This window comes from Molothrus aeneus, chromosome W, assembly GCF_037042795.1.
Source record: "Molothrus aeneus isolate 106 chromosome W, BPBGC_Maene_1.0, whole genome shotgun sequence".
Lineage (NCBI taxonomy): Eukaryota > Metazoa > Chordata > Aves > Passeriformes > Icteridae > Molothrus > Molothrus aeneus.
The window spans coordinates 4593134-4620587 of NC_089679.1; the positions used below are offsets into that span (position 1 = coordinate 4593134).

A 27454-nucleotide genomic window follows, 5' to 3' on the forward strand; every position below is an offset into this window, starting at 1 on the left:
GGGGCAGCATCCCTGTTTTCTGGGATAGGTGTCAGGGTGGTTATTCAAGTCAATCTTCACTTATCTCTGAATGCTAAATAGAACAGGCCTATCAGCAACACTAGCCATTGTATATCATTAGCGTTTAGAGAAGATTTGAACCCTTCAAAAACTGGTGGGGCAGACCCAAAGAACTGGGTGAAGGGTTGGGAGAAATTTTCACCCAGTGCCATTTCCTCCCAGTAAGTACCATTATTAAAGTAACCCCAAAAATACAGTTAGTGTGTGATAGCGCTGAATCCATGTGCCCGTCTTCCAGAGGAAGTTACAAATCCATTAGTTCCTCACCTTAGTAACGCATAAAGCAAAGTGGATAACAGCCACAGCAGCCTTAGTTATAGGACCCATGTTTAGATAAGGGCCTGCAAATGGGAGAAATATAGCCACAACCACGTGCCACCCGAACCAGGGTAAGCTAGACCACATGGTGACACTTAATGAGGTTTCTATATCAGCACAAAAAAATAGATTATTTAAGAACTGTTATTCCCTTTTTGTTCCTATGCCCTCGAGCTGCACATTGGGTGCCAAAATCTGTCTTTGTTTGAAAAGACAGGTGTCTGCTAAGGAAGGAAGAAGCCTCCCTTGAAATGGAAAATTTAAACCCCCTCCCTCCAAATTATTATAATTTTGAAATTAAGGGGCTCTCAGGCAAAGATATGGGAATAGGAATAATAGTTCTTTATTAGGAAAAATAAAAATACAAATGCAATAGTACAAAAAAACCCCAAAACAATACTGACAGAGTGAGAATACGACCTGACACCCTGTTGTTGGTCAGAGTTTTGGTAGAAGTCCAATTAAATGGTGGCTGCAGTCCTCCTGGAGTGACAGATGTGGTTCTGTTGAAGCAGTGATCCTATAGAAGGGTGTCGTTTTCCTCTGGAGACCCAGTGGTGGTATAGATGGGTCTGGGAATGCAGTGGAGAAGAAAGCTGCTTCTCTGGGAATCCAGTGGGAAAAGGCTGGCTCTGGTGTTCTAATTCTCAGATTATATCCAGGTAGGAATGCTTGGCTCCTCCCCCTGGGCAGAGCATCTCACAATGGGATGATGTAATTTTATCAGTAATGCAATGAGATTCAATAGCTCATTAACAGAAGATATTTCCTGGAGGAAGGATTGGTTGTGGAATAAAGAAAACTTCCCAATTAACAGAAGATAACTGCCCCACCTCTAACAGATGGTAATAGAATACACACCCCCAGCTACATTTTGCAACCTAAGACAGCTGCTCTAAACCTTTTGCCACAGTTCTGATTTTCTGAAGTTGCCAATAAAGTTTTTCTTCTTGTTTTGACCTCTTGAGAATATCTTGTTGGTATTTCTCCCATGCATGTAACTCAGAGTACATGAAAAAAACATAAGCCCTTTTAAGTGTCTCATCAAGTGACAATTTTGTTGTCTTAAAGTAGCAGAATTGAAACATTTCAGATAAAACCAGTTACTAGTTATAAATGGGGAACAGTTTTGAAACCAAGTGGAACTTAGTTTTCATGGTCACAAAACACACATAATTCTCAGAAATTGGAATTAGGAGCTTTCAAGTTATATAGTGACAGTGAGAATACAACAACAATATTAACATACTGCACTTGATATAACAAACCTTTTGTGCAATAGATGAGAGCTGTATTTCTAGATGGTACCAATTACTGAAACTTAAGCTTGAATTTCCAATTATTCAAATGACAAGAGCATTTGAAGTTACACACTTAGGCATAGTTATAGGTGTATGCTAAGAATACCTTCCAAAACAGGAAAAGTGTTCCTTCCTCTCCATCCATACCTTATGTTCCCATCTTCATCTCCATCTGAACACAGTCCTGAGTAGGTGCTTTAGGTGGCTCTGCTTGAGCAGGGTTTTGGACATGACCATCTCCAGAGGTCCCTTCCAACCTCAATCATTCTGTGATTCAACAACAGTCCTCTAACCTCCAATAAGCAGCTCAATAATAAGTACAAGAGATACATCAACTATATTGACTGATTCTATCAGCCTGCCAGAGACACTGAACTGATAAAAACCAGGTAGCTGTTCAACTAGATGCTTTACAGCAAGCCAAAATTCACTTGGTCAAAATAATTCTTAACAACCCTGGAGAAAACTGAAAAGAATTGCCTTGCTAATTACTTTAAACATAATAAGCCAAGGAAGTTGCTCTACTACTCCTCAGAAACAATACCATGACAGTGTCACTGGTATCATTAGGAACAGAAAGTACACAGAAGAGTAGACAAGTTAAGCAGCCAGCTTACAGTACCATTTATTTTGATTTTGTTATTTTGAAGCCAGGAGCATGTTCCACCACAGCATACTGTTTTGAGAAATATTTAAGACAGATTGAATTCTAGCTCTGAGCAGTGTCTTTGCTAGTCTGGTTTAGGAAGCAAAAGAGAAGTAAAAATAGACTCAGAAGACAAGCAGATCAGAATGTTCATAGATACAAGAGAACAAGTGGTAAAAAGCTGGCAGATAGCAAATAAATAAATTCATTATCTTGCAGCAGGATCACTGGGCCACAAAGGAGACCATATAAAAATTGAGTTTTGATTGGTCATTTTTATTAATCCTTAACCACATATTTAAGTGAGGCATTTCTTATTCTGTAGTTCAACTTTTTACTTGCAAGACTGAATAAAAAGCTGAAAGAAAAATGGAATTCCCCAGGACCCTCTTATCAGAAAGATTACCCAGAAAGATCAATGCTAAGTTTCTATAGCATGAAAAATTGTGTTAGAAATTTCACATGAACTGCCCTGTACTGCATTGAATGATTGCTAATTTGAAGAAGATACATGACATACAACAAACTGGACTTTAATGTTCCACAGAAATATTAATCCTCAAGAGATAAGCACATATACAGGTAAATAATTTTTATTGTACCAATCATCTTCATGACACTATGCATCTCAAATGTGGAAGAAAATATTCTCTTCGCTTGCCTGCTGAACCAGATTAGTCTAATTTAGGAAAAAAATTCACTGCTGAGCAAAAAGCATAGTTCTATGATATATTAAAAGCTTCACTTTCAATCCAGCTGTTCACGTGACTTCCATAGAAAGGAGCTACAAATCTAGTGTCCACTTCAGTAAACATCAAATCAGTATCACAACTGCAGTTCAGCTTTGATTTTGAAGGGGGAAGTGAGGGGAAGGAGAAGGTATTATTCTGTCATGAGCTGAACAGATTAGTTTCTATGGACTATCTAGGCTGGGACATGAGTCAGCAGCAATAGTAGGATTCATCTTATTGAAGAGACAGGGATACCAAATTTTACTTACCATGAGACTCAGATCCCAACTTCTTAGAAGCCATTTAGAACCTGAAAAACATTTTAAAACAGCTTTAGCAACATGTAGTACAGCATAAGCCTATGCAGATCTACACTGTCTTATCTCTAGATTAAGGGACATGTTGCAGACACTTACTGTTTATCCTGTTCCCAAGACAGATAAGAAAAATTCTTTTATAGCTCTGAAAATTGATTAGGCAAATAACTTAGCCCAGGGTACTGTCAAAATGAAGAAGAAAGGTCAAAACAGAGCCAAGAAGCAGCTAGGTTGATCAGAAAGGCAGTTTTCCAGATCACAGTGCTCAGAGGCTGCTCTGTCCCAGCACCATAGAGCACACCCTGTCTCCCCTAGCATTAAGACTAGCCCTTCCTACCGGAAATACCACACTTATCCTCTTCAGTTTAATCCTCACTGCTCTAAAAAGGGATACTATCATACTAGGTATGCAGTCAGCCAGCATGGCACTTGTCTTGACACACTGGATAATGCACAATAGAGCTATATAATAAATGGTACCATTAGGAAGATATTTTTGGATACACACAAGAAAACAGTGTTAACAAGATGCCTCATTCACTGCCCACAGAATTTTATTAGCAACTTAAAATTTGGATGCAAATCCTACATGGTCAAGATGTTAAACACAGAAGTGCCTAGCCAGCTTTTAACAGTCAGCCTGCCCTGAGAAAGAGCTAATCCAGGATGCTCATGGTGTGTTCAATAACATAATTGGTTCTTTTGCTAGATTAGAAATACATCACAATACCTATCTTAAGATACCACAGCATAATTCTTCAAATAAATTATTTTTAAAGTCCTCCTTGTGGCATTATACATAACAAAGAATCAGAGTTTCCCTTTGTTTCTGAAGCCCTCCAGCTATATGAAATATCCAACAGCCATTCTTCCAAAACATTATCTGGTTGTTGTGGTTTAACATAGTTTGGTTTTTAGTTAAGGAAAAAATCCATGAGCTACAGAAGTAATTCCCTGTAAGGACCTTGGCAGCTTCCTTCAGACCTGACAGAACCAACCAGCTAGCTAGTTTTGAATATTGACACCCTGTTAAAACACTTAAGAGAGCTGAATATGGTTCTGTGAAATCACATTTAAAAATGAACAAACGCCAGGAAAAACTCTCTTGCTTCCAGCTTTTGAACAGGTAACTGGACGCTGGCAGAACTGGGCTCTGCTCCGCCGCACAGCCTGGCCAGCTCAGCCCGTGGCACAGCTCAGCTGAGATTCTGCCACGAGCGAGTTCCAACCACGGGTGATGGGCCAGACCGGCTCTGCTCGGCTTCGGGTGGAGCCAAACCGGGCCCTGTTCCAGCCGTGAGCTGCCGAGCTATCCTGCTGGCACCGTGGAAAATCATGAGGCTAAGAACAGAGGCGGCCCTGCAGCCCCACGCAGAAAGCAGCCCCGCGGCTGGAATTGAACGCGGCAGGGGCCGGAAAACAGCCACGCAGTCGAAGCAGCCACCGCCCGGCAGAGATCACATGACCATCCACAGGGCTGGGTGAGACATTAACTCTTTCAGTGCACAGATGAAACTTGCAGACATCAATCCTCTCTAGAGTGAGAGAAAAAGGACATGGGGAAGACACGTAAAGAAAACAACATGGAGACACCGAGGTCAGTGAAGAAGGAGTCAAATCCCAGATGGGAGGAGAATGAGGAGATGCCTTAGTCTTGGGCTGAAATTCTCTTGTAAGGCTATGGTGAAGATATAATTAATACACAACACTTTTTTCCTGTAACTCATGAAATGCATTGGGGGGATGTAGCATTCTAGTCATAGCCGTGAGCAGAAGCACCAGTGTTGAAGCAAGCAGATGTTGACGTAGCTGTGATCTAATGAAAAGCTTGAACAGAGAGAGATGAGAAACCTGGCCTCAGGGATGGGAGAAGAAAACCTCTGTTCCCAGAGATAAAACAAAAAAAACTTTTGTTTCTATACTAGAACAGCTCATCCTTAAAATTGCACCCCAATAAGCTGAGATGACCCATGGTGGTAGTTGTGGGAAGACTACCAAACCATGGGAGGGACTTCACGATTGCGGATTTCTGGCCAGCTGCTATTCGTGAAAATTAAAACCATGAGAGAACTGTTTCTTGTGGAAAAGTCTCCATGGCATGGCATGAGAGACTTCTCTCCCTAAGTAAACTGAAGAAAGATTATTTTAGAAGTGGTAAACTGACTGAAAATACCAAATTTTGTCTCTTTACGTTGTCAGTGGGAAAAGAAAGAGGAGTTGGAGGGAGAAGTGTTCTGAAGGTTTATTCTGATTTATTATTTTTCTTTTAGTTCTGTTAATAAAGTTTTCTTTATACCCTTTAAAGTTTTGAGCCTGCTTTGCTCTCCTCCTAATCCTTATCTCGCAGCAGAAAATGAGTAAATAATTCTAGTGGGTGCACTGGCGTTTGGCCAGTGCTAGACCCACTACACTGGTACACCCCACCAGCAGCAGACAGCACTCAAAGCACAATGTGGAGCAGATCTAACATTCACATCCATCATTCCCCTATCAAGATCTTACTCTTAGCCTCATTGTTTCCATTGCTGATTCTAACTACTTATGTTACCTTAAAGGGTGTCATAAGGTGAGGATTATACAGACATCTTAGCTATTCCTCCTGATAGCTGCTGACACATCTGGAGGCAGGAAGAGCCAGTTTCAAGTACTTTAGGAAAGCCCCTTTTGCTGTGCTCTGTGGAATCCTCTGAATCCTTCCCCCTCAGGGAAATCCCCAGGGCCTTGCCTTGGAATAATATACCATAGTTTTCCTCACCTAGGCTAAAGAGAGGACCTAGCCCATGGTGCTCTGCAGCACTACTGCTGATCTACATTAGATTTCTTCCCTCATTGGCCAGTTGACACTGCCCACCCCAATTATTCATCCCTCGTTCCCCCTGCAGGTTGCTGCCCTTTACCCTGCCCTGTGCCCTCAGGTCATTGGTCACTGACCCCATACTTAAGTCTGTGCAAACCACATGGTTTTGTCTTTGCCCCTGATCCCTTCAGCGTGCTTTGGAATAAACCTTCACTGGAATACATTATACAAAGATCCTTCTTGTCTTTCCTATGCTGAGCTATCTGTGGCGTGTGTGTGTGCATGGACTTGAAATGGCTGTTCTGGTGGCCTTACTCTGAGCGGCTTCTGAAGGAGACGCTTCAAAGAAGGTTGCAGCATTTCTACCACCCTGCCACTCTGCAACAGTGCTCACGTCCCTTTCAACATTTTGTTGAAATCAATAGGTGAACCAACGATATTGGCTAATGGAATTTCAACACACAGCTAAAGCCAAAGCTGTATGGAGATTACCTGGGTGCAACCAGACTGTGAAACACAGTGAGCAGGCGCTGGGCCATGGGCAAGTGTGTCATGCTGGGCAGCTCCAGGTCTACCTTGTACATAAAAGTGTCATTCTGCTCAACATTTGTCAGGCTCCTCTCAGCACATCTCACCATTTCAGTCAACACTAGCGTTATGTCCAAAACCAATCCACTAAAGCCAGAGAACTGGTTTCAGCACTAGCTGGCAACTGCTTCTCAGAAGCAAACAAAACATAGCAGTTTCAAAGGCAGAAGAAAAAGGTGGTGAAACAGTGCTGAGCCTGCCACCTCAGGAAGGATGTTAAGGGCAAAGCCACAAGACCACCCAGTACAGTTGCATGTCAACCACTAGAGATGAATGGGCTTTATTAGTCCCAGTGCCACAGAGGGGGAGATCAGACTGCAGACTACAGCACCCTGAATACCTTGAATACTACCTACACATGAAATAGGCTGCACCTTTCAGACACAGATCACACTGTCAGACAAGCTGCTACATTGCTAGTTCCTCTGTATGAGAGTAGCAATTAAGATGCCAACTTGATATGTTATTATCAAAAAAGCCAGGCCACATGTGAAATCATACAGATTCCATGTACCTCACTGGTCTTCTGTATGTCATTGGAGACTGTGAGGCACTGTCTGCAAGCATGTACTATGGCTGCCCATCATTCACTACTATTATAGCAGAGTTGAACTTGGGAGAAGGCCTCTACACACTTTCTTTAATTTCTCCAAGTTTGTCTTTCTTCTAGTTATTACCTCAGACTGAAAAGCAAGTGCTACTTTTCTAAAGGATTTCATTTTTTTAATGAAAGTAACCTACTCACTTTGGCAACTCAATTGACAAGGAAGTTTTTTTCAATGCAGAACCAGTTATCTACAGGCAATAGGGTTTATGCTGTCTATCTCATTTACCAGAAGCATCTTACTCCAGACTGTACCTACATAAAGGACATTGAAAAGAAAATTCAAAGAGATAATTTTTAGAATGGTAATTTATAACCCTTCTCCAGTAGGCCATTGCAAGGACATTTTAAGTTTACCATCTCACACACTGATCTTGGGCAACAGAACATTAAGTTACCATGACAAAATCAATTTACTCCAGGGACACTAGTAGCAATGCATAAAAATCCTGCAAAGATAAAGATGTGCACATCTAGCATCCAGGGAGGTTTTCAATAGTATATCAATCCGGAGCTGCATAAATCCTTGGATGCATCCTCAGTGTCAAAATATCCCACATAAACAATAAGTATCTTGCTTTTGTTGGCAATCTTGTAGTAAAATCCTAGTGCAGACCAGGCATCTGCATTAAGTTTAAGGCACAGTGGGAAAAAATTATTCCTCTGCCATATTCAACACCTTATTTTAACTACAGAACTAGCTAAGGCACATAAATAGCAAACTAATCATGAAATGCACCATTTCCAGAGAGACAATCACACTGTAGATTCAGGTAACATTTGAGTTTATATCACGCTAGCTCTTCCTGATGCACTGCGTGTGTACTTATTAAGATACCATTACTGCAGAAGGCACTGTCAGAATTGTTAAACACTGCACACAGTAACACTAGAACAGGCTGCCAGCCACATTTCATCACCTTTCCAAAAAACTTTTAGTTAAAATAGTGTCTTACAACTAATCAGATTTGATAGGCTATTCAGAGACCACTATTGTCGTGATCGGCGGAAGAATTGCCTCACATAATATGCGTGAACAGCAAATCCCAAAGTTTATTGATAGCTCACACATATTTATATTGGTGTTAATGAAGCTTATACATATTGCAAAAGCTGAGCTCATTATTGGTTAAAGCACACTTAGATCAACCACACCTACTTCTATGCTCTAATGATTATTTTGTTTCTATGTTTACATTCTTATAGCTACTCTACCTAGGCTATCTTCATTTTCTGGCAAACGATTTTCTCCCCCATCTTCCTGTTTCAGCGAAGGTCACCATGACCTCTGCCAGTGATTGGCCACTGGTTACTTAATCCCCAGCTTGTTTCCCCTATCCTTATCCAACGGTATCACATCCAAGTGGCCTTTCTCAGCTAGCTAATTATCTACAAAGCTCTCCACACACTATCATAAGCATCTTGCTGTTGCTCTGTCTTGCTGGCTTGGAGGGAAAAAGAAAAATTTAAAAATTGCAGCCAGTTAGAAAGTTACTGATGTTGCTACTATGCTTCTGGGTCTGAACTATATTTGCTTTAGTCAAAGTTGCTACACTGTGCAGTAAAGGTTTGTTTACATTTGTTACTGCTCTTTTAGAAATTTAAAGGACTTGCTCCCAAAGCCTTACTCCAAATGAGTTAATGGAAGACTGCAGCCCTATCATTGTTGCCTCTGGAGAACAAAGTCCAGAACAGGATGCTGAAGGGCATCTGTGGGAATGGCACATAGGGGAACAAATTTTGGTCTGATGCTTTACTTCATGCTATAAGTTGACAAAGAACATAAAACACCTTTCCTGATCTAGGGAAACAAGTTAGTTGCATAGTACTACAAGGTTTTCTTAAAGCCACCTACAAGCTCACTCCTATAAATGTAGACATCCTTAGCCTCATTCTCTCATTCTTGGTTCTGGCTAATTATCTGAAGAGGAGATCAGGACTACAGGTGCCTAGAGTTATAAGCAACTTTAATGTCAGCAGCCACCAAGGCAACCTCTTCCCTTCCTGTATGTTCATTTTCCACTTAACACTGAGTCAACAGGGCAACATTTTTAAAACCAGACAGTCAGAGGAACACCGCATACCAAAGCCCAAGATGAGAGCAGAGGATCTCAGAGTTATGATAGAAGGGGAGGAGGGGGACTTATACAGGGAAACAACCACAAAAACAAACAAAAAACATACAGATGCAGAAACAGAGAAGTGACAAGACAAAACTGATGACAGAAACAACTGACACAAAGAGAGAGATGACAAGTTGGAAAGGCTTGAAGGGACAACACAGGTAACCAAGACAGCCCACCTGACATGTCACCACTTAAACCTGAATGACTATTTACTTGTGCTGCCAGATAACAAGGAGAACATAGAGAAGTTTGACTTGGTGCAGGCAAGGTATCAAAGGGAGAGTCTCATAAACAGATGAAGAAAAAATTTACTACCATGAGAAGCTGATAGGAAGTTGGGGTATTTTTCAATTATAATTTTATTTTGATGTTCTTTCTACTGGTGTTTTTCTTGAAGTTTATATCTACATTCCTTTCCTTCTGAAAGAGCTCTGACTGGTCAAATTGGAAGCATCCTATTGATAATGGTACCTGAAACACCTTTCTCAGTGATAACTCAAGCCAATTTAACTATTTGTTGAGAAGAATTGGTCTTTTGTTGCTATATCCTTTATTTTGGGGTGCAACTGTGTCTAGATTCCAGACCACATGAATTTTCTGAAGTAACTCCCACCTTCTGAGGAAAGTATTATGGGTCAGAGGAAATCAAAATGCCCCAAGTTATCAACTATAATCAATGTAGCACATCTGTGATTTTCAGAGAAAAAAAATCTTGCAATTTCCATTTTGCCTCCTGATACTCATTGTGTAGCCTAAGAATGCACAACTGAGGATGCACCATTCACTCTGAAAACTACAAAAATACCCGAAAAACCCCAACTTTAAAGAGATTAATTTTTGCTGCCTATATTACATTCATTAACTATTACTGATTGTACAGTGAAAAGCAGTTTAATTCCAGTGATTGATTTCTAATGCACCACAGGTATTTCAGATTTAGACAGTGGTTTAAGTTTTTACTGTAACTACTTGTTTCAGTGCAAGTGAAAGGCTAAACCAACATCAGCATTCTGTATATAGTGCAAGACAGAGCAACAAGATGTTTGTAACAGTGGTCCCTGAATAGCCTTTCAAATCTGATAAGTTGCAAGACACTATTTTAATTAAGTTTTTTGAAAAGGAGGTGATGAAATGTGGCTGGCAGCCTGTTCTAGTGTTACTGTGTGCAATGCTTAAAAATTCTGTTTGCTGTATATACAACAAAACCAGAAGTAGACAGTGCCTGTTGCTAAGATAAAACAAAAGTCAAGGTTCTATCAAAGCTTTCCACCTATGTAAGCATTCCATTATTGCTACACAATTGAAGTCTCTGAGACCAACAATAAAAAGCTGATCAGTCTACTAACAGTGCAAAACGGATTCTGTTTTCATTTATTGCAGTCTCCAAATGGATGACATCAGCCCAAAATCTGCAGCAACTGCTTCTACTTTGTACCTCTTACAATTCTGCAAACAAGCAGAGTCATCTACATGGAGATACTCCCCTTTCATAAAGCAGTGATATTGAGCCACTGATAATAGCTCTTTGGATAAAGTAATTGTACAGGTATATTTGACACATTGCAACTACACCTCCTGCAGAAAAAAAAGCAAACATCACTATGACCAGTCTTAACAGAAAAAAAAAGTTTAAAATACATTTACTGCAATCCAAGAGATAAAGTACATTAAGGTTCTTGGTCTATTTTAAGATCAACAAGAACAAACCAGACCGTCCTTGAAGCAAATGCTGGTAGGAAGTTTCCATTCAATTTTCAGTATTTGCTAGTGTGGAGGCCCTGGGGGGCATCCCCTAAGTTAGGGAGACACAAGAAGCTTCCCTCAAAGCTGTTACATCCCATTGGCTCCTTCCCCTGTTCCTATGTCTGTTCCTATGTCCCTGAGCCACTCCTCCCTATTCCCTGATTGGCCCTTATCTTTGTACTGCCCCAAGACCAGGGTCAGCCCCTGGGCCCCTCGAGGGAGAGAGCTGGACCCTGAATGTGTGTGCCTTGGACCCGAACATCTCACCGCGTGGCTGAATTAAACATCTGTGGATATTATGCAAAGGCCCTTTTTGCTTCTTTACCTTGGACTTTACTAGCAGCAATTCAGGCTGCTACATGCTGGTTGAAGCAAATTTAATGACATGTCTCCATCTTATGGGATACAAGTGGTCACCTTACATTTAACCAAATGCAGAGTAGGGGTTACACTGACAACAGTGGAGGGGGGAAGGGATTACATCTCTGTGGCATACACACTCCATGGATCAAAAACCCAAGCAACTGTAACAAGAGATCTAAATTTGAAGGACAGTCCATAACATCAAACTAATTCAGTTATTTCCAGTGCAATGACTGAGGAGCAGAAGGACAGGAATCAGTAAAATAGCACTTTTAAAAATGTTTCCAGAATAAATGAGTAGGAAAGACATGGAGAAAAGAGCCACTGAAGAGTAGGTCTGCATGAAGACCACATTATTGGATTACAAGACAACACTCTAGTGATGGCAATAACATCCTTATATAGGACTTCACATGCAGATGTTGGATAGCATCTTCCTAGCAGTGACAAACATTAGGAGAAATCGATTCTTCAAATTGTGCCATTGCTTAGCATGACATAATGGGCAACTAGACCTTCTGCTTCAGTACATATCGGTCAATGGGAATTTAAAGCAGAAGGCAGCCCTTCCATATACTCTCAGAGAAGCATGGCATCTCTCACTCTTGTTCCATATGGCTTCATTACATTATCATTAGACACCTGTAGCTATGCAGCTATCTTCATGTCATGTCCCACTTTGGTCATATCGTCTCTCACAGAATCCTTCTGGACAAACTGTCCAGCACACAGCTGGATAAACACACCGTGTGATGGGTGAGCAACTGGCTCACAGGTCAGGAACAAAGGGTTTTAGTGAATGAGGTAACATTAGACTTGTGACCTGTCACTAGTGGGGTTCCACAGGGCTCAATTTTAGGCCCTGTCCTCTTCAACATCTTCATAAATGACTTGGACACAGGACTGGAAGGGGTACTAAGCAAGTTTGCATATGATACAAAACTGGGAGGAGCTGTTGACTCCCTCAAAGACAGGGAGGCCCTGCAGAGAGACCATGGCAAATTAGAAGTCTGAGCAGTCACCAACTATATGAAGATCAACAAGGAAAAGTGCTGGATTCTTTACCTGGGATGAGACAACCCTGGGGAATGAGACGCTGGAAAGCAGAGCCATGAAGAGGGACCTGAGGGTCCTGATTGATGGCAAGTTGAATATGAGTCAGCAGTGCCCTGGCAGCCAGAAGGGCCAACCATGTCCTTGGGGTGCATCAGGCACAATATCACCAGCTGGTCAAGGGAGGTGATTGCCCTGCTCTGCTCCACATTGGTGTGGCCTCACCTTGAATATCATGAGCAGTTTTAGCCACCACAATATAAGAAAAGCATTAAACTATTAGAGAGCATCCAAAGGAGGGCTGTGAAGATGGTGAAGGGCCTTGAGAGGAAGATGTACGAGGAGGGGCTGAGGGGAGACCTCATTGCAGTCTACAACTTCCTTGTGAGGGGAAGAAGGGCAGACACTGATCTCTTCTCTCTGGTGCCCAGTGACAGGACCTGAGGGAGTGGCCTGAAGTTGTGTCAGGGAAGGTTTAGGTTGGATATTAGAAAAAGGTTCTTGACCCAGAGGGTGGTTGGGCACTAGAACAGGCTCCCCAGTGAAGTGGTCACAGCATCAAGCCTGACAGACTTCAAGAAGTGGTTGGACAATACTCTCAAGCACAGGGTGTGACTCTCAGGGATGGTCCTGTGCAGGACTGGGAGTTGGATTTGATGATCCTTTTGGGTCCCTTCCAACTCAGCATATTCTGTGATTAAAGACACTGCACTTGCTAAAAGCACATACTATTTGGGCTGTTTAAGGATATAAGGCTCTTAACTGATAATAGACAGCTCTATTCCTCCTTCAAGATCCTGATGGTATATTTGGGACATAAGTTCATTTGCCATACATTTCACCCAAAAATAAGGGAAAATGCTACAAGGGTAAGAAAACACAGTACACTAATGCACCAATTTTCAATCACCAAATGACTTACCAGCCATATAAGTTTCCAATGAAGCTGAAGCTTTTATACCACACAAACCTCTAGAACTACAAGTTTCAGAGGCAAGAACATAAGAAAATCAAAAAATACTTATAGACAGCCTCGTGGTCAAGGCAGATAAGTGCAAGCTTTTTCTTTGGCCAGAGACTGATGTGTCGAACAAGAGTCTAGAAGATGCACCTATTCTAAATTCCCATTTAACTGTTGCGGCAAATGGGTGACTTTGTTAAAATGGACCGTTTCCAAAAAGAGAGCCCTGTCACAAGAGAAAAGAATCTGCAACTAATATCTAACACTGGCCTGACTTCCAAACACAACATATAAGGAGATAACACAGGTTCTGACAACTCCAAGAACAGATGTGGGTTTAGTGTAGTTCCTACTATTGACTGCTACCCAAGCAATTTAAAGATCATCTAAATAGATAAGCAGAAAAGAAAAAATAGTTTACATCTTGTTTTGGCCTCGAGATCAGCTTCACTAATGTAGAAGATACATCACCACCAAGAAATGGGTGTCATGGTTTAAGCCCAACTGGCAACAAAAGTACCACACAGCTGCTTGCTCACTTCCACCCCACCCTAGTGGGAACGGGAGGGGAATGAGAAAAAAAAAAAAATAAAACTCATAGGTTGAGATAAGAACAGTGTAATAACTGAAACAAAGTAAAGTTTAAAATTATAATTATATTCATTAAAATGGGGAGGAAAGTGAAAGATAAACCCCAAGAAAAATGACTGATGCGCAATTGCTCTCTACCCACTGACTGATACACAGCCCATCCCCGAACATCAATCAGCCTTTGGGTAAATCCTTGTAGTGGGTCGACCCTGGCTGGATGCCAGGCACCCACCAAAGCTGCTCTCCCACTCCCCTCCACACTGGGACAGGGGAGAGAAAATATAATGAAGGGTTCATGAGTTGAGGTAAGGACCAGGAGGTCCCTAAATACCATCATGGGCAAAAAAGGCCCTAATTAGAGATATTAATTGAATTTATTGCTACCAAAATCAGAGCAGGATAATGAGAAGTAAAATAAACTTTTAAAAACACCTTCCCCCCATCCCTCCCTCCTTCCCAGCTCTACCTCCTCCCCAAGCAGCACAGGGAGACAGGGAATGGGGATTATGGTCATTTCATCACCCATTGTTTCTCCCACTGCTCAAGGAGAGGAGTCTTTCCTTGGCTCCACCGTGGAGTCCCTCCCACAGGAGACAGTTCTCCACAAACTTCTCCAGCATGAGCCCATACCACAGGCAACAGTCCTCCCCAAACTGCTGCAGCATGGGTCACTCTTCCATGGGGTGCAATCCTTCAAGGACAGGCTGCTCTATCATGGGCCACACTCTCCACAGGCCTCCCACAGGGTCACAGCCTTCTTTCAGGCATCCCCCTGCTCTGGCCGTGGGTCTCCTCCATGGGTTGCAGGTGGATCTCTGCATTCCCATGGATCTCCATGGGCTGCAGGGGGACAGCTGCTTCACCATGGTCTTCACCATGGGCTGCAGAGGAATCTCAGCTCTGGCACCTGGAACAGCTCCTACCCCTCCTTCTCCACTGACCTTGGTGTCTGCAGAGTTGTTCTTCTCACATGTTCTCACCCCATTCTTATTTGTCTGCAATTAGAACTGCACAATCACTTTTTTCTTTCATCTTAAATATGTTATCACGGAGGTGGTACCACCGCTGTCCCAGCTGTGCTCCCTCCCAGCTCTTTGCACAGCTTCACTCTGACAGAGCATGAGACACTGAAAAGCCCTTGACTCAGGGTAAGCCCTGCTCAGCAACAGCCAGAACATCAGTGTGTTATCAGCATTATTCCCATACTGAATCCAAAGCACAGCACTGTACCAGCTGAGAAGAAAAAAGGAACTCTATCCTGACTGAAACCAGGACAGGGTGGTAAACTAGACTGTAGTAAACCCCATAGATTTAGGAAAAGCACCATGGAGGATATGAACAATAGGAATGCTGAAACAGCAAAAGAAAATTCCTGTTTTCTTACCTCTGTAACCCTATAAGGCAATGTCATGTTAACCCCTTACCCATTGGTCAAGCTTGGATCCTTTCCAACCCTATAAAAGAAGCATACTGTACCCCATTAGTTGAGAAAGAAGAAGAGCAGAGACCCTTCACGGACCTCCCCAAATAAAGCCATCTTCGTGGAACAGCCTGCGCCTTCTCCTTCTCCTCTCTCTCCGTCTGCTGCAGCCTCAAGCCCAGGGCACCACTACCTAGCAAGCAGAGCTGAAATCCTGAGAGCTTGCAATCACTATAGAGCTGATAATCACCATGCTTGCTAGATGGTAGCCCTGCGGCCTTGGCATGAGCGAGCTAGCCTCGGGCACCCAGTCCCTACCCAGGGACTGAGCTCCTGAGCCCTAGTGCTCTGCATTATGATAAGGCCAAATAAGAGGCTTTATTACTAGACCATTTCCCCCTCCTTGAAATACAATAGGAGCAACACAGACATTTGCATGATAAACCATGCCAGAAAATATAAATATGCTGTGGAATTCCTACATTTTAGGGGGAAAAAAAGAAAATATGATCTAGCACTTGTACTACTAGTGAGGGCTATAATAATCTAACAATGCAGTAATGAAACAAGTCCTAAATTTGATGAGCACAGCAACTGCTTTTAACTACTATTTTCCTATATCTTAAGTCTTGAATAACAAATGCTTACCAGTTCTGAGAGCTTAAAATAATCAGATGGAAAGCATTTAGTAATTATAAACAAATTTAGCTACTTCAACTTAATTAGCATAAGACTTAATACTACTCTGAATGAGTAAAATATTTAACAATACTTTAACAATTTACAGAGTGTTTATAAACTAGGAATCTAGTTTTAATTTAGAGTTCAGAATTTATGAAAAAAATCAAGTTAAACAAAAAAGCACAATCTCTATGTCTAGATTAAGCGTGCTGCTAACACTTAGCATAACTGGTCATATGCATACTCTTAGAAATCCAACCTCACAAACTCAGGGAACAAACTTCACCAGTCATTTCAGTCATGACTTCATCTGCTGCTAGCCTAGAGATGCCAAATGGTGCAAGCACAAACATATACATTAGGAAAGGGCTTAAATCAAATCTTTCACATAATCTACTAGATAGTTATCATGAATGCTGATCTTCAGCAACATAAACCAGACTAACCAGGAGCTCACAACTCTTTACTAGCTTCCATGAAAACATCTACTAATAGCTAAACAGCTTAAGTATATTCAGACCATCTTCCAGCTGAAGAACTGACTGCTTCTTGTATAGGACTCATGTTCTTCTGATATGCCCACTTAAAATGTTACTCTGGTGTAAGAATTTCCGATACAAAATGTAGTTGAGAAAACATAAGCTCAGAATTTCCATTTTAACTCAGTTAGTTAAAAACTGTAGCACTACTAACGCAACATTGGCATTTTGAACCAATCTGCTTTCCCCTCCAGAAAAGATTTAAACCAAAGTCAGAGAAATTATATTCTGCTTCCCTTTTTAAACACATCCGTGTTTCAAGTACATTGCAAGCTTAAAGGATTCCAAAAAGACCTTGTAGCCTTACAAAAAAGGGAAAACACACACAAAAAAAAACCCCCACCATTATCAAGTCTGGACATTAAGCTGTTCTTTCAAAATTTCCCAACCACAGGAAAGACAGTATTTCTTCACATTAAAGAAAACACCTTCCCTATGCAAGCAAGGATTTGGAATAAATCTGATCATTTAAGCGAGGGAAAAGTCCCAATGTTCAGTTTCTCTTAGGAGACCTCATACAAGACTATACTGACTGCAAAAGGTCATTAGGGACACAGAACATGAGGTTATTCAAACCAAGTCATGGGGTCAAAGCATGAAGCAATGCACTTGCTTACTAGAGAAGATTACCTACCTAAGTAGTTAACACACAACTGTGAGCTCACCCTTCTTTACCTTTTCTTCAAAAAATCGTTTTCAAAAACCTCTTTCAGAGCTTTTCAATTACAGCTCCATTAGACCTTCTTTACACTGACATTGATCTGAATTGCACAGATCAATTTTAAATAGATAGTCATGCGTTTAGGCATCCTTGTAAAACAACAGCTGAAGCTTTGGAATTTATGATTGAAAAAACTGGGAGTTATTATGTTAGAAACAAAATACCAGAGAAGGCTGGATAGCAGTTTTGTCTAATAAGTAAAACTAAATTTCTCACAGATTAATTTATCAAAATATTTAACCCAGCACTAAGTGTAAAATACAAGAACAAGTTGATGTCAAAAACTTATGATATAGACTGGAAATTGACAACAATATTGAATGTCCTGAATTATCAATCCCTAAAGTTTGTGGAAACAACACAAAATCATAACCTTATACAATTAAAAAAAGAGAATAACTAAGATGATAACTTCTGTGGCATTATAGGTCTTATGCCACCAGCACCAGCCAAAACAGCTATGGCTGCCAGTGTGACAGAATTAGATGTAGTCTGCTGGATTGGTTCAGAAACCTGACTCCTATTCTGTTAGAGATTTTTGTCTCTAGGATAAGTACCAGGCACTGCAAAACACCATGTAAACAATAGAGATTGAACTTTTCCACGTGGTTTTGATGACTTTTTATCATTAATTTTTTAATCCATCAACATAAACTATACAGTAAGTCTCCCACCTAATCAGTGTACTCTTACAGTAATCTGAAAATTGAAGTTTAATTCACTAAAGAGAAACTAACATTTATTCATTCACATATCTTATACATAAGATTTCCTTGGTTTTCCCTTTGAAGTTTCAAGTATTATAATAATGATGAGGAAAAAGAGAAAGGGGAATAAAACCCAAGAGAAACTGCACGATTCAATTACCACCCACTAACCCATGTCCAGCCAGTCCCCGAGAAGCGATTGGTAGCTCCCAGCCAACTCCCTCAGTTTATATAAATGAGCATGACATTCTATGGAATGGAATATCCCTTTGGCCAGTTCAGGTCAGCTGTCTTGGCCATGCTCCCTCCCAGCTCCTTGTGCACCCACCCACTGGCAGAGCCTGAGACACTGAAAAGCCCTTGACTCAGGATAAGCACCACGTAGCAACAACCAAAACATCGGTGTGTTATCAGCATTATTCCCATACTGAATCCAAAACCCAGCACTGTACCAGCTACTGAGAAGAAAATTAACTTTATCCCAGCTGAAACTAGGACAGTCTAAAAAGTTTAAATCACCCAATTGCAATGGTGATCTAAAGTATCACTGACACTTTTGAATCACAGCTCTGCATGTACAAAAACCTGAAGTCAGTACAGTTGGTGGTACTGCAACGTAACGCCATCCTGGCACACGGCCTTGAAGAAATCGGTCCAACGGTGTTGTTACCACACATACCATCTCAGTCTCATTCCCTTCCCCATAGCTAGTACAGCACCTCCATTAAAGGGTAACTTCAAAAGCAATACCGAGAGGCCGTGAAGGCGGAGCAAGACCATGCAGTAACGCAGCGCTCACAGGCTCGCCCCCCTCCACAGCCGGGGGAGCAGCCCCCAAACATGCAAACCCCGGTCCTGAGGGGCCAGCGGCCCCGTAGCCGCCCCGCCTGCACGTCACATCAGCTGAATCACGGTGGGGTCGCGGATGGTCCCTCGCCCCGGACAAGGAGAAGCGGTAGCGACGTTTAACCCGGCAGCGGGGCGGAGGGCCCGAGGAGCGGCCGGCTGCGCCCCTCACCCAGACCAGCATCTGCATTCCCATTCCCTACCGGCCCGCTCGTTACCTGCGCGGCACCTGGCGGTTCCAGCTGTCCCTGCGGTCACTGCCCACCACCTGCCAGTACGAAACGCGCACCATATCCCCAGCCCCTCAACCAGGAGAGGCCATGTTATCTACCTACCCTCTACCTCGCCTCCTCAACGACACACTGACGTCACGCCGCGAGGTCACCTATTCCTTCCCAGCCAATCAGGAGGTGCTCACGGTGACATCACCTCAGCGGAAGAGGGGTGGGACGAGGATACTTTTATCTCCTTCTGCCTAGAGCGGTGTGGAGGTTTTTGTGTCTGTTTCTGTCTGTTTCCGGCCCCGGCCCCGGCCCCGGCCCCGGCCCCGGCCCCGGCCCCGACCCTGGCCCTGTCCGGGCGTTCCTCTAGCACTTCCTGCCCCTCTCCTAGCTGGACACAGCGACAGACTTCCAGGATGGATGAAGGTGGCGAGCCGGGCCCTAAGGGGGCATTTTGCTTCATGCGTCTCAGCCTCTTTCCTTAGCAGAGATGGCTGCCTCGACACCTGCCCTTGGTCCCCTCACGAGGGGCTGCATGCCCGCCCGGCACAGCTGAAGAGGCACTCCTGCTGGATGCCCTGGAGCATAGCACTTTCCCCCAAGAGCAGCTTTGGCAGCAGGTGTTCAGTCTTTTGAGAGGGCCTTGGTACAAAATTAAGGTGTTTTGTTCAAAATGGAGGTGGTAGTTATGTGTGTGAGGGAGGATGTAGAGAGGAGCATTAATCATGGTAAATCACGACTGAAAACAGCTAAAGACTATTATCCCTTAGGTGTTTTATCCTCAGGGGAAGGTAGAAAGCCTGATAGGTTCTTTTCTAGTTTGTTTTTTTTTTTTTCAATTTGGCTTTTTGCAGCACCGTTGTCTTTGGCGTTTGTTAGGTGAAAAGACACCAAAAAAGGCATAAAAGAAATGCCATATTTTTCAGGAAAATAGTATGTTTACTGATTTTGTGTGACTTGAGACACCAGAGGGTTTCAGGTGATCAGGAGCTGGCTTGCTTTTCAGTCTGCCTGTACATCACACTTTTTTTCCCTGTCTTTCTTTTCTCCACAGTGTTGCTCATTGGTGATCATTTGGTTTGGGTTACTCTTAATTTTTGCCTCTATAAGCATAGGGAAAAGTTAATGATCCATATGAACATAAGGAAAAGCACACATCCATCCACATCAGTTTTAAGGCAGCATAATCATACAAATATTTGTATGCCCTTTATTTCCCCTATAATAAGGGAGTTTCTTGGTGGAGAAAAGTACCTCAAAGTTTGACTAAGCACCTCATTGTGCACTGGGCTCTTGTATTCACTCAGAGAAGCCAGATGATAAAGCCAAGCTACTTAAAAGAGTCTCTTTAAGGGAAACCTGGGATGAAGTTTTGCAAAGTGAAGCCAGTGCCAGGCATTATTTCCTCTGGTCTAGCTGTGGAAAGGGAGGAAGAGGTGTTTTATGATTGTTGTATGGAAAATCATGCTATGAAAATCCAGTGTCCATAAAGGAGACAGAGGAGTCCTGCAACTCTATTTGAATAAAGAGAGTGCACTGGAGCACATGCCTGTTATAGATACATGTTATAATATTTGCAAATTTTTGCAAATTTGCTTTTTGCAAATATTAAAATGGATTCTATGTGTGTGATGTTAAAGTAACTTTGTTATAAAGATATAGTTTTTATTTCTGTTGTTAATTAAGCTTAGTGAAATAGCTGATATAAGTATGCTTGTGTTAAAATGCCTGCTTGGATGGGGTAACATCCAATGAACATATGAAGAAGACACCTGCTACAGATATGCCAACTATCAGCACTCACTGTCTGAAGACAGTGTGGACCAAGGCCCAAAAACTGGAGATGATAAGAATGGACTAAAAACCACAACCAAGGAATATGCATGCTCTAAAAGGGCAGACCCAAGGAGGAGTCATGCTGAACAGTTCTTGGAACATGTAAACTAGTTCGGAGAAAAAGTTTACTATGCATAAGGGTCTATGAATATGTAACAGGCTGATGTAATTAGAAACGGTATATAAAGGGTGTTTCCAAACTAGCAGGTGTGGTCTTGGCTAAGTGCTAAGATGCACTCAGCCGACCTAATACCCTTTGCTCTGTGGTCCTTGTCTCCAATTGTCCTTTATTAAACTTTTTAGATTTTCACAGGAGAGTGAACATGTTTTTCACATGCCCGTGGGGTTTTCTCTCTCAGGGTTTCGGTGGGCACAGCCTCCTTTTATCCTAAATTCCTGGCTGCATGTTGCTCCCTCTTCCTTTCCCCACTGGCTGAGGTACTAGGAAGGTACTGAAACAGAGTGGAAATTTTTCAGAGTAGAAATCCATTTCAGATTTAGGTGAAATGTGCCTCTTTGAATTATTAAGTCTGTAGCATAGCTGTTTGGTCTGCGTTCAAGACTGCCTGTTCTCGCAAAAAAACTATGCTCAAAAAACTGCTTCAGCCGAAGGACTGAGATAAGAGGGGGACCCCTTGAACTTTGAAACAGACGGAGACCAGGGCTGAGGCTGCAGGAGACTGAGCAGGATGACCCAGGAGTTCTTTCTGTACTTTCTGAAAAAAAAAAAAAAAAAAAAAACAACAAAAAACAAAAAACTAGCTGCAAGTGTAACGTGAAATCAGTAAAATGAATATGTATGAACCTATTGTGAAATTCTATGCATATGAATCAGAGTAAGGGAGATAAAAAAGGATTGGGAGTTCTCAGGGGTGTTGATGTCCTTTAGGGGGAACAACGATCCCCACGTGTCCAGCGCTGTAATAAACATACTGGCTTTACAACTTTTACAAAGTTGTGAAGTTAGATTTTTTCTTTCTGCAAATCAGTACAGCCTTCCCGAACCGCCTACCACATATCCCCCCTTGAACCTACTGTTTTACCCCAAAGTTCAGAAGTTCAGCCTTGTGTAGACCCCACTTGTCTGTTTCAGGAGCCAAGCTGTCTGGGCCCTGTAACAAACCTGCTGCCCAAAGTTAGTAGAGACATAAAGACCTATTTCAAAGACGTTAACACCCACACCTTCACCCACAGAATTGTTTGTAAAGACATTGGCACACATCTTCCCGATCGCTGTGGTCAGATTTTCCCACAGGAGATATGTAGAACTTCAGATTGTGCATGTTATAATCAACAGGAATATGCTCACAGGCTGTCTCAGTAAAAGATCACTGTGCTGGTTTGGGCTGAGGTAGAATTAATCTGCTACACAGTAGCTAGAAACGGTGTTGATAATAGAGGGCCTCTCCTATGCTTAAACTGACGGGGCCCGGGGAGGCCGCCAGCGAGAGCCGCCGATCCGTGCAGGGCAGCGGGGAACGGACAAGTGGCGAAGCCGGGAAGCTTCGCTCTGAGCTCCGCTGGGGGCGCCGCCCCGCCCCCGACGGGGCCACGCTGCCTGGCAGCCGCAGAGGGTGGGCAAGCTCCCCGCTATCCTTCCTCCGGTTGCTAGGAAACGAGACTCGGGAAGGGTGGGACAGCCGTCGCAGAGGCACGGTGTGACTGTCGTAAAAACATTTCGGAGAAAATGTCGTGAAGCGCAGTCGGTACGGTCTGTGACGAAGAGAGTGACCGGGCCTGGCTCCCCGCACTTATTTGCCCCGTACCCCGGTGGCCCCCTCCCCCTCTTGCTCCATGTGGGGCCCAGGTTGGGCTCTCGGCTTCTCCTCCTTCTCCTCCTTCTCCTCCTTCTTCTCCTTCTTCTCCTTCTTCTCCTTCTTCTTCTCCTATGGCCCGGAAAACAGTTAGCAGGAAGCGGAAAGCGGCGACGGCTGCCGCCGGGGGGCTCCAGGGGGAGCAGGTAGGCTGGGGGGCCGGAATGGGTGTATGAGGGCAGAAGCCTATATGGCGGTGCCTGGGGTGACCCTGACGGGGGGTCGCCGTGTCCCGGTGCCCGGTTGAGGTAGGGGAAAAGTGCGGGGTCTTTCGGTGCCTGGGGAAGGTATCCTGGGGGGGAGATGGTGGGAAGGAGTAGTCCCGGCCACGGTGGCTGTCGGTGCGATACAGCGGGCAGCTTCCCCCCGTCTCTGCTCTCTGCCCCGGTGGCCCTGGGAGCTCCGGGAGCTCTCTGTTCGGCCCGTAACCGCCGAGTCCCCGCTGCCCCAGAGCTGAGCGTTACTGCGAGGCCACCGCAGGCCGGGCCGGAGGAGGCCGATGAACGGCGCGGTCAGTATCAGATGGCCCCCGCGGTGTCACCTCCAAACCTGCCGAGCTCACGCCAGGAGGCTGTCGGGGCTTTTCGGTTTAAAGTGCTTCTTGGCTTCCTCTTGTTTCTGTAAGCTTTTGGTGTCCCAACGGTGCCGAGACGGGGTGGATTGTTTTCAGTATTATGGCAGTGTTACTTCTTTAGCAAGTATTTATGCTTAATTTTATGTTGCTGAAGGCTTTATCACAATTTATGAGTTAATCTTCGTGTATGGTATTATATGGGTAGTTTGGAAGGCTTCAGTATTTTGCTGAGAATATATTTGAATTTAGATGGCTTGTGTCTTAAGTTTGTTCCAGTCGCTTTATCTAAGTTTAATGCTTCTTTTCCACAGTATGGGTGGGATCACTCAGTTCACAAAAGGAAAAGACTCCACCGGGTGAAAAGGTCTGTGGTGTACTACCTGAAAGGTAGAGAGGTCAGGATGCAGAATGAGTCCAGCTATCACCGCTTGTTGCATGGATATGCAGCCCAGCAGCTTCCCAGCCTCTTGAAGGAGAGAGAATTTCACCTTGGAATCCTTAATAAAGTATTTGCCTCCCAGTGGCTGAACCATCGGCAAGTGGTGTGTGGGACAAAATGCAACACAGTAAGTGCCACCTATCTTTTGCTTCTTGCTGTTAATTATTCTACCCCCAAATGACACTTACCATAATTGAAGTATGTAGATAGCCAAGGAATATATTAGGAAATAATTAGGTGTGGATTCCAATTTGTGCACAATTAATTTTGAATAAAGGTAATGCTTAACGATCACCCATTCTCATCTGAAAACATGGCACTATGCGTATGGCCTGAAACCTGAACATGAGGCCTATATCTCATGCAGCATCTGTCTAATCCACATAGAGCGATTTACATCTATTTGCAGCATGGCAAGCAACAGTAGGGTTTGATCTTTCTTCCTGTCCTGCAAATGTAAAGTTAATGAATGATGTTAGCTTTGCTAAATGGTAGCTAACATGCCTGGCAAAACTTGCTAGTAAGACTATTTTTATTGTGCTCAGTCTTTTACCATTTGGTTTTATGTATGGTTCTGTGCTTCTGACTTGGGTCTGGAGCATCTCTCTTATGAGGAGAGACTGTGGGAGCTGGGCCTGTTTAGTCTAGAGAAGACTGAGAGGGGATCTCAATGCATATAAATATCTCAAAGGCAGGTGCCAAGAGGATGGTGCCAGACTCTTTTCAGTGATGCCCAGTAACAGGATGAGGAGCAATGGCCATAAACTACAACACAAGAAGTTTTACCTCAACATGAGGAAGAACTTCTTTACGTTGAGGGTAGTAGAGCACTGGAACAGGCTGCCCAGGGAGGTCACGAAGTCTCCCCCTCTGGAGACATTCAAGACCCATCTGGACATATTCCTGTATCACCTGCTCTGGGTGGCTGTGCCTTAGCAGGGGGTTGGACTGGATGATCTCCAGAAGTTCCTTCCATCCCTAATGATTCTGTGACTTCAAAAAGTTGCTACAAAACTAAAAACTATGGTTAAACTCCAGATATTCTTCAAAGTAGCTAGAAATGTTCCAAACTGAAAAAAAATTAATTTAGATCTTCAGGATTATTCTTTTGCTTTTCTAGTTTGTAATTTTTTTCCCACTCTAAATCTGTTTTTAGTGTTTAAATAACTTTCCTTGCTTATGTATCTTTACATACTTTAGCAAAATTGGAAATCTGTTCGGACTCTGTTATTGTGGCAGGGCACCCTCAACACAGGGAATAAAGAGCCTTGACTCTGTGATTGCAGAAGGCTGAACAAATGCTATATTAAGCTATACTATACTATACTATATTATACTATACTATACTACATACTACACTAATACTATACTACTACTATACTAAAGAGAAACCCGTGACCCTTACAAACAGTCACAACACAGCTTTGACCTAATTGGTTAATCAATCAAAACCACCATCACCAGAGTCTGATTAAGAAGCTACCTTTTGGTAAACAATCTCCATAACACATTCCACATGTGTACAACAACAGGTGCAGAGATTAAGATAAGAATTGTTTTTCTCTGAGCTTTCTCACAGCCTTCCCCAGGAAAAATCCAGGGAAAGTTGTGCCTGCTGCTCTCTGTGAAGAGAGCTGTGGCCACACTCTGTCATGTTTCAGATTTCATATTTCCAAAGCATCCCTTTATAAGAAAATATTACAATAATGTAGTATGTGATTAATAAATGGAGGACATCATACTTCTTAGGTAATGCTCTCTCTGCTGGAGTTAGTGGCCCAACTTCATTGGCTGAGGTTTCAATGTCATATATGAAATTCTAATTGAATAAGTGCAAAATCCCAAACCTGTTCTTTGCAGGTTCGTTAGTGCCACAAAAATGAATTGAGCATTGTAGAGAATGTATAGATCAAGCAGCTCTAAAATCTCAAAGTATATCACTAGGTGTGATTATTTCTTTGCCTCAAGTTTTGGGTTTTTTGGGATTTTTTTTGTGAAAGCCATACTCAATGATCTGACCTGCAAGGGACAGTGTTTTTTGGTTTTGTTTGTTTTGTTTTTTCATTTCAGATGTTCTGTTATTATTCATAGTTACATAGCAAGAGGCTTTCATGCAGTAGGTCTTAAGAAGCAAGGCCTAGCTGTATAAACAAAACAGTCTTTTGACAGGAATTAAGTCTGAAATAGAATCTCTCTGCCTTCAGTTTCCATGTGTGTTCATTGCCTCGGTCTCAAGAGTATTTGGTTTTCTGTGAACTGCATGTGATACCCATGTCTATCTTCATAATCTGGTAGTTTCTGTGCCAAGTATAGTGTGGGTGGTAGAGATTCCCTTTAGCAAGCAATGTCTCTCACTTCTCCATCCTTTGTCATCTGTCAACATGTGCTGTCTCCCAACCTCCTGAAATTAAATGTGGAGGGCAAGACACAAAAAGTGACAAATGTGATTTTGGCACTGAACAAATTCAGTTATATCAAAGTGTGTGCCCGTTAGATAGTGCTTCAAAGTTTCACATCAAGATGGATTGTCTGATTGTGTGGTCTTGTCTCCAGAAATGTAGTTCAGTCAGTCAATTTGTTACCAAATGTCTTAAAACCGGAATGAGATTCCTTAACACCAGCTTTTTGTGTTAAAGAGGGCATCATTTATTCATGCACCTGGAAGGGCATGGAGGATCACTCCTTCCTAACATGCCCCCCTGATTTCTACAAACGTGTTGCTAATATACAGTCACTACATGCATATTATAATTTGCCCATTACCATAAAAATCCTCCCCAAGTTCCCAAACTCAGTCCTTGTTTTGGCTGTAGCTGCATTCTTAAACCAGATGTCTCCTCTTTATCTTCTAACGTCCTTGCTTGGAGAACAATTTCTGCATGCCTTGCTTCTCTGCTAAAGATCCACAGACAGTGTCTTCTCTGCTAAAAGTTCACAGTCACAGTGTCTTTCTACTAAAAGCTCACAGTTACAGTAGAAATTGAATTAACCTTCTTGGTATCAAATTCACTGGCTTCTTTTACCACTGCCTACTTCTCAGACATTTCTTTATATCATGAATTGTTTCTCTGCACTCTTTCAAGTAGGACATGTGAGGCCATTACCCACTTGCATTGCCTGTACAGCACAACCTGTAAGTAGGTTTTGTGCTAAGATCAGTGCACGTTCTGATCTCCACCAGAAAGCAGGCATACGTTTGATATCTTAGTGTTTAAAGAGTCCATGTTTCTTTTGGGCTTGGCATTTTATCAGTAAATATGTATTGCTGCAGAACAGAAGCCAAGCATTCTGTTAACATAGAAAAAAGAGGTGTTTATTGTTATAAATGATCAAATCGTGAGCCAAAATTATCAAAAATTTAGCAAAGATTTATTGTCTGCGAGACTGAAGTTCGGTCTTCGAAACCACCACAGCCAAAGATACAGTGTCGAGCCCGCGGTCGACACCGGGTGAACCT

At 42.7% G+C, this 27454-nt stretch overlaps 2 protein-coding genes across 6 annotated transcripts in view; one reads left to right on the forward strand and one right to left on the reverse strand.

Annotated features, from left to right (window-relative positions):
- Positions 1-19485, reverse strand: part of LOC136568496 (ubiquitin-associated protein 1-like) — an 83279-nt gene extending 63794 nt beyond the window's left edge. The window contains exons 1-2 of one of the 3 annotated variants that reach the window (XM_066568503.1): positions 19449-19485; positions 3326-3366 (exon numbers count right to left, since the gene is read on the reverse strand). In XM_066568503.1, the coding sequence (XP_066424600.1) occupies positions 3326-3359 (34 nt within the window). In that variant the 5' untranslated portion in view covers positions 3360-3366; positions 19449-19485. Of the gene's footprint in view, positions 1-3325; positions 3367-19331; positions 19420-19448 lie in introns of those variants that run through there. The other 2 variants (XM_066568502.1, XM_066568504.1) reach the window with 2 other exon arrangements.
- A 3392-nt stretch (positions 19486-22877) lies between these two features.
- LOC136568537 (DDB1- and CUL4-associated factor 12-like) overlaps positions 22878-27454 on the forward strand; it is a 61319-nt gene continuing 56742 nt past the window's right edge. For 2 of the 3 annotated variants that reach the window (XM_066568557.1, XM_066568556.1), the window contains exons 1-2: positions 22878-23130; positions 23870-24124. In XM_066568557.1, coding sequence (XP_066424654.1) covers positions 23059-23130; positions 23870-24124 — 327 coding nt within the window. In that variant the 5' untranslated portion in view covers positions 22878-23058. The other variant, XM_066568558.1, reaches the window with a different exon arrangement.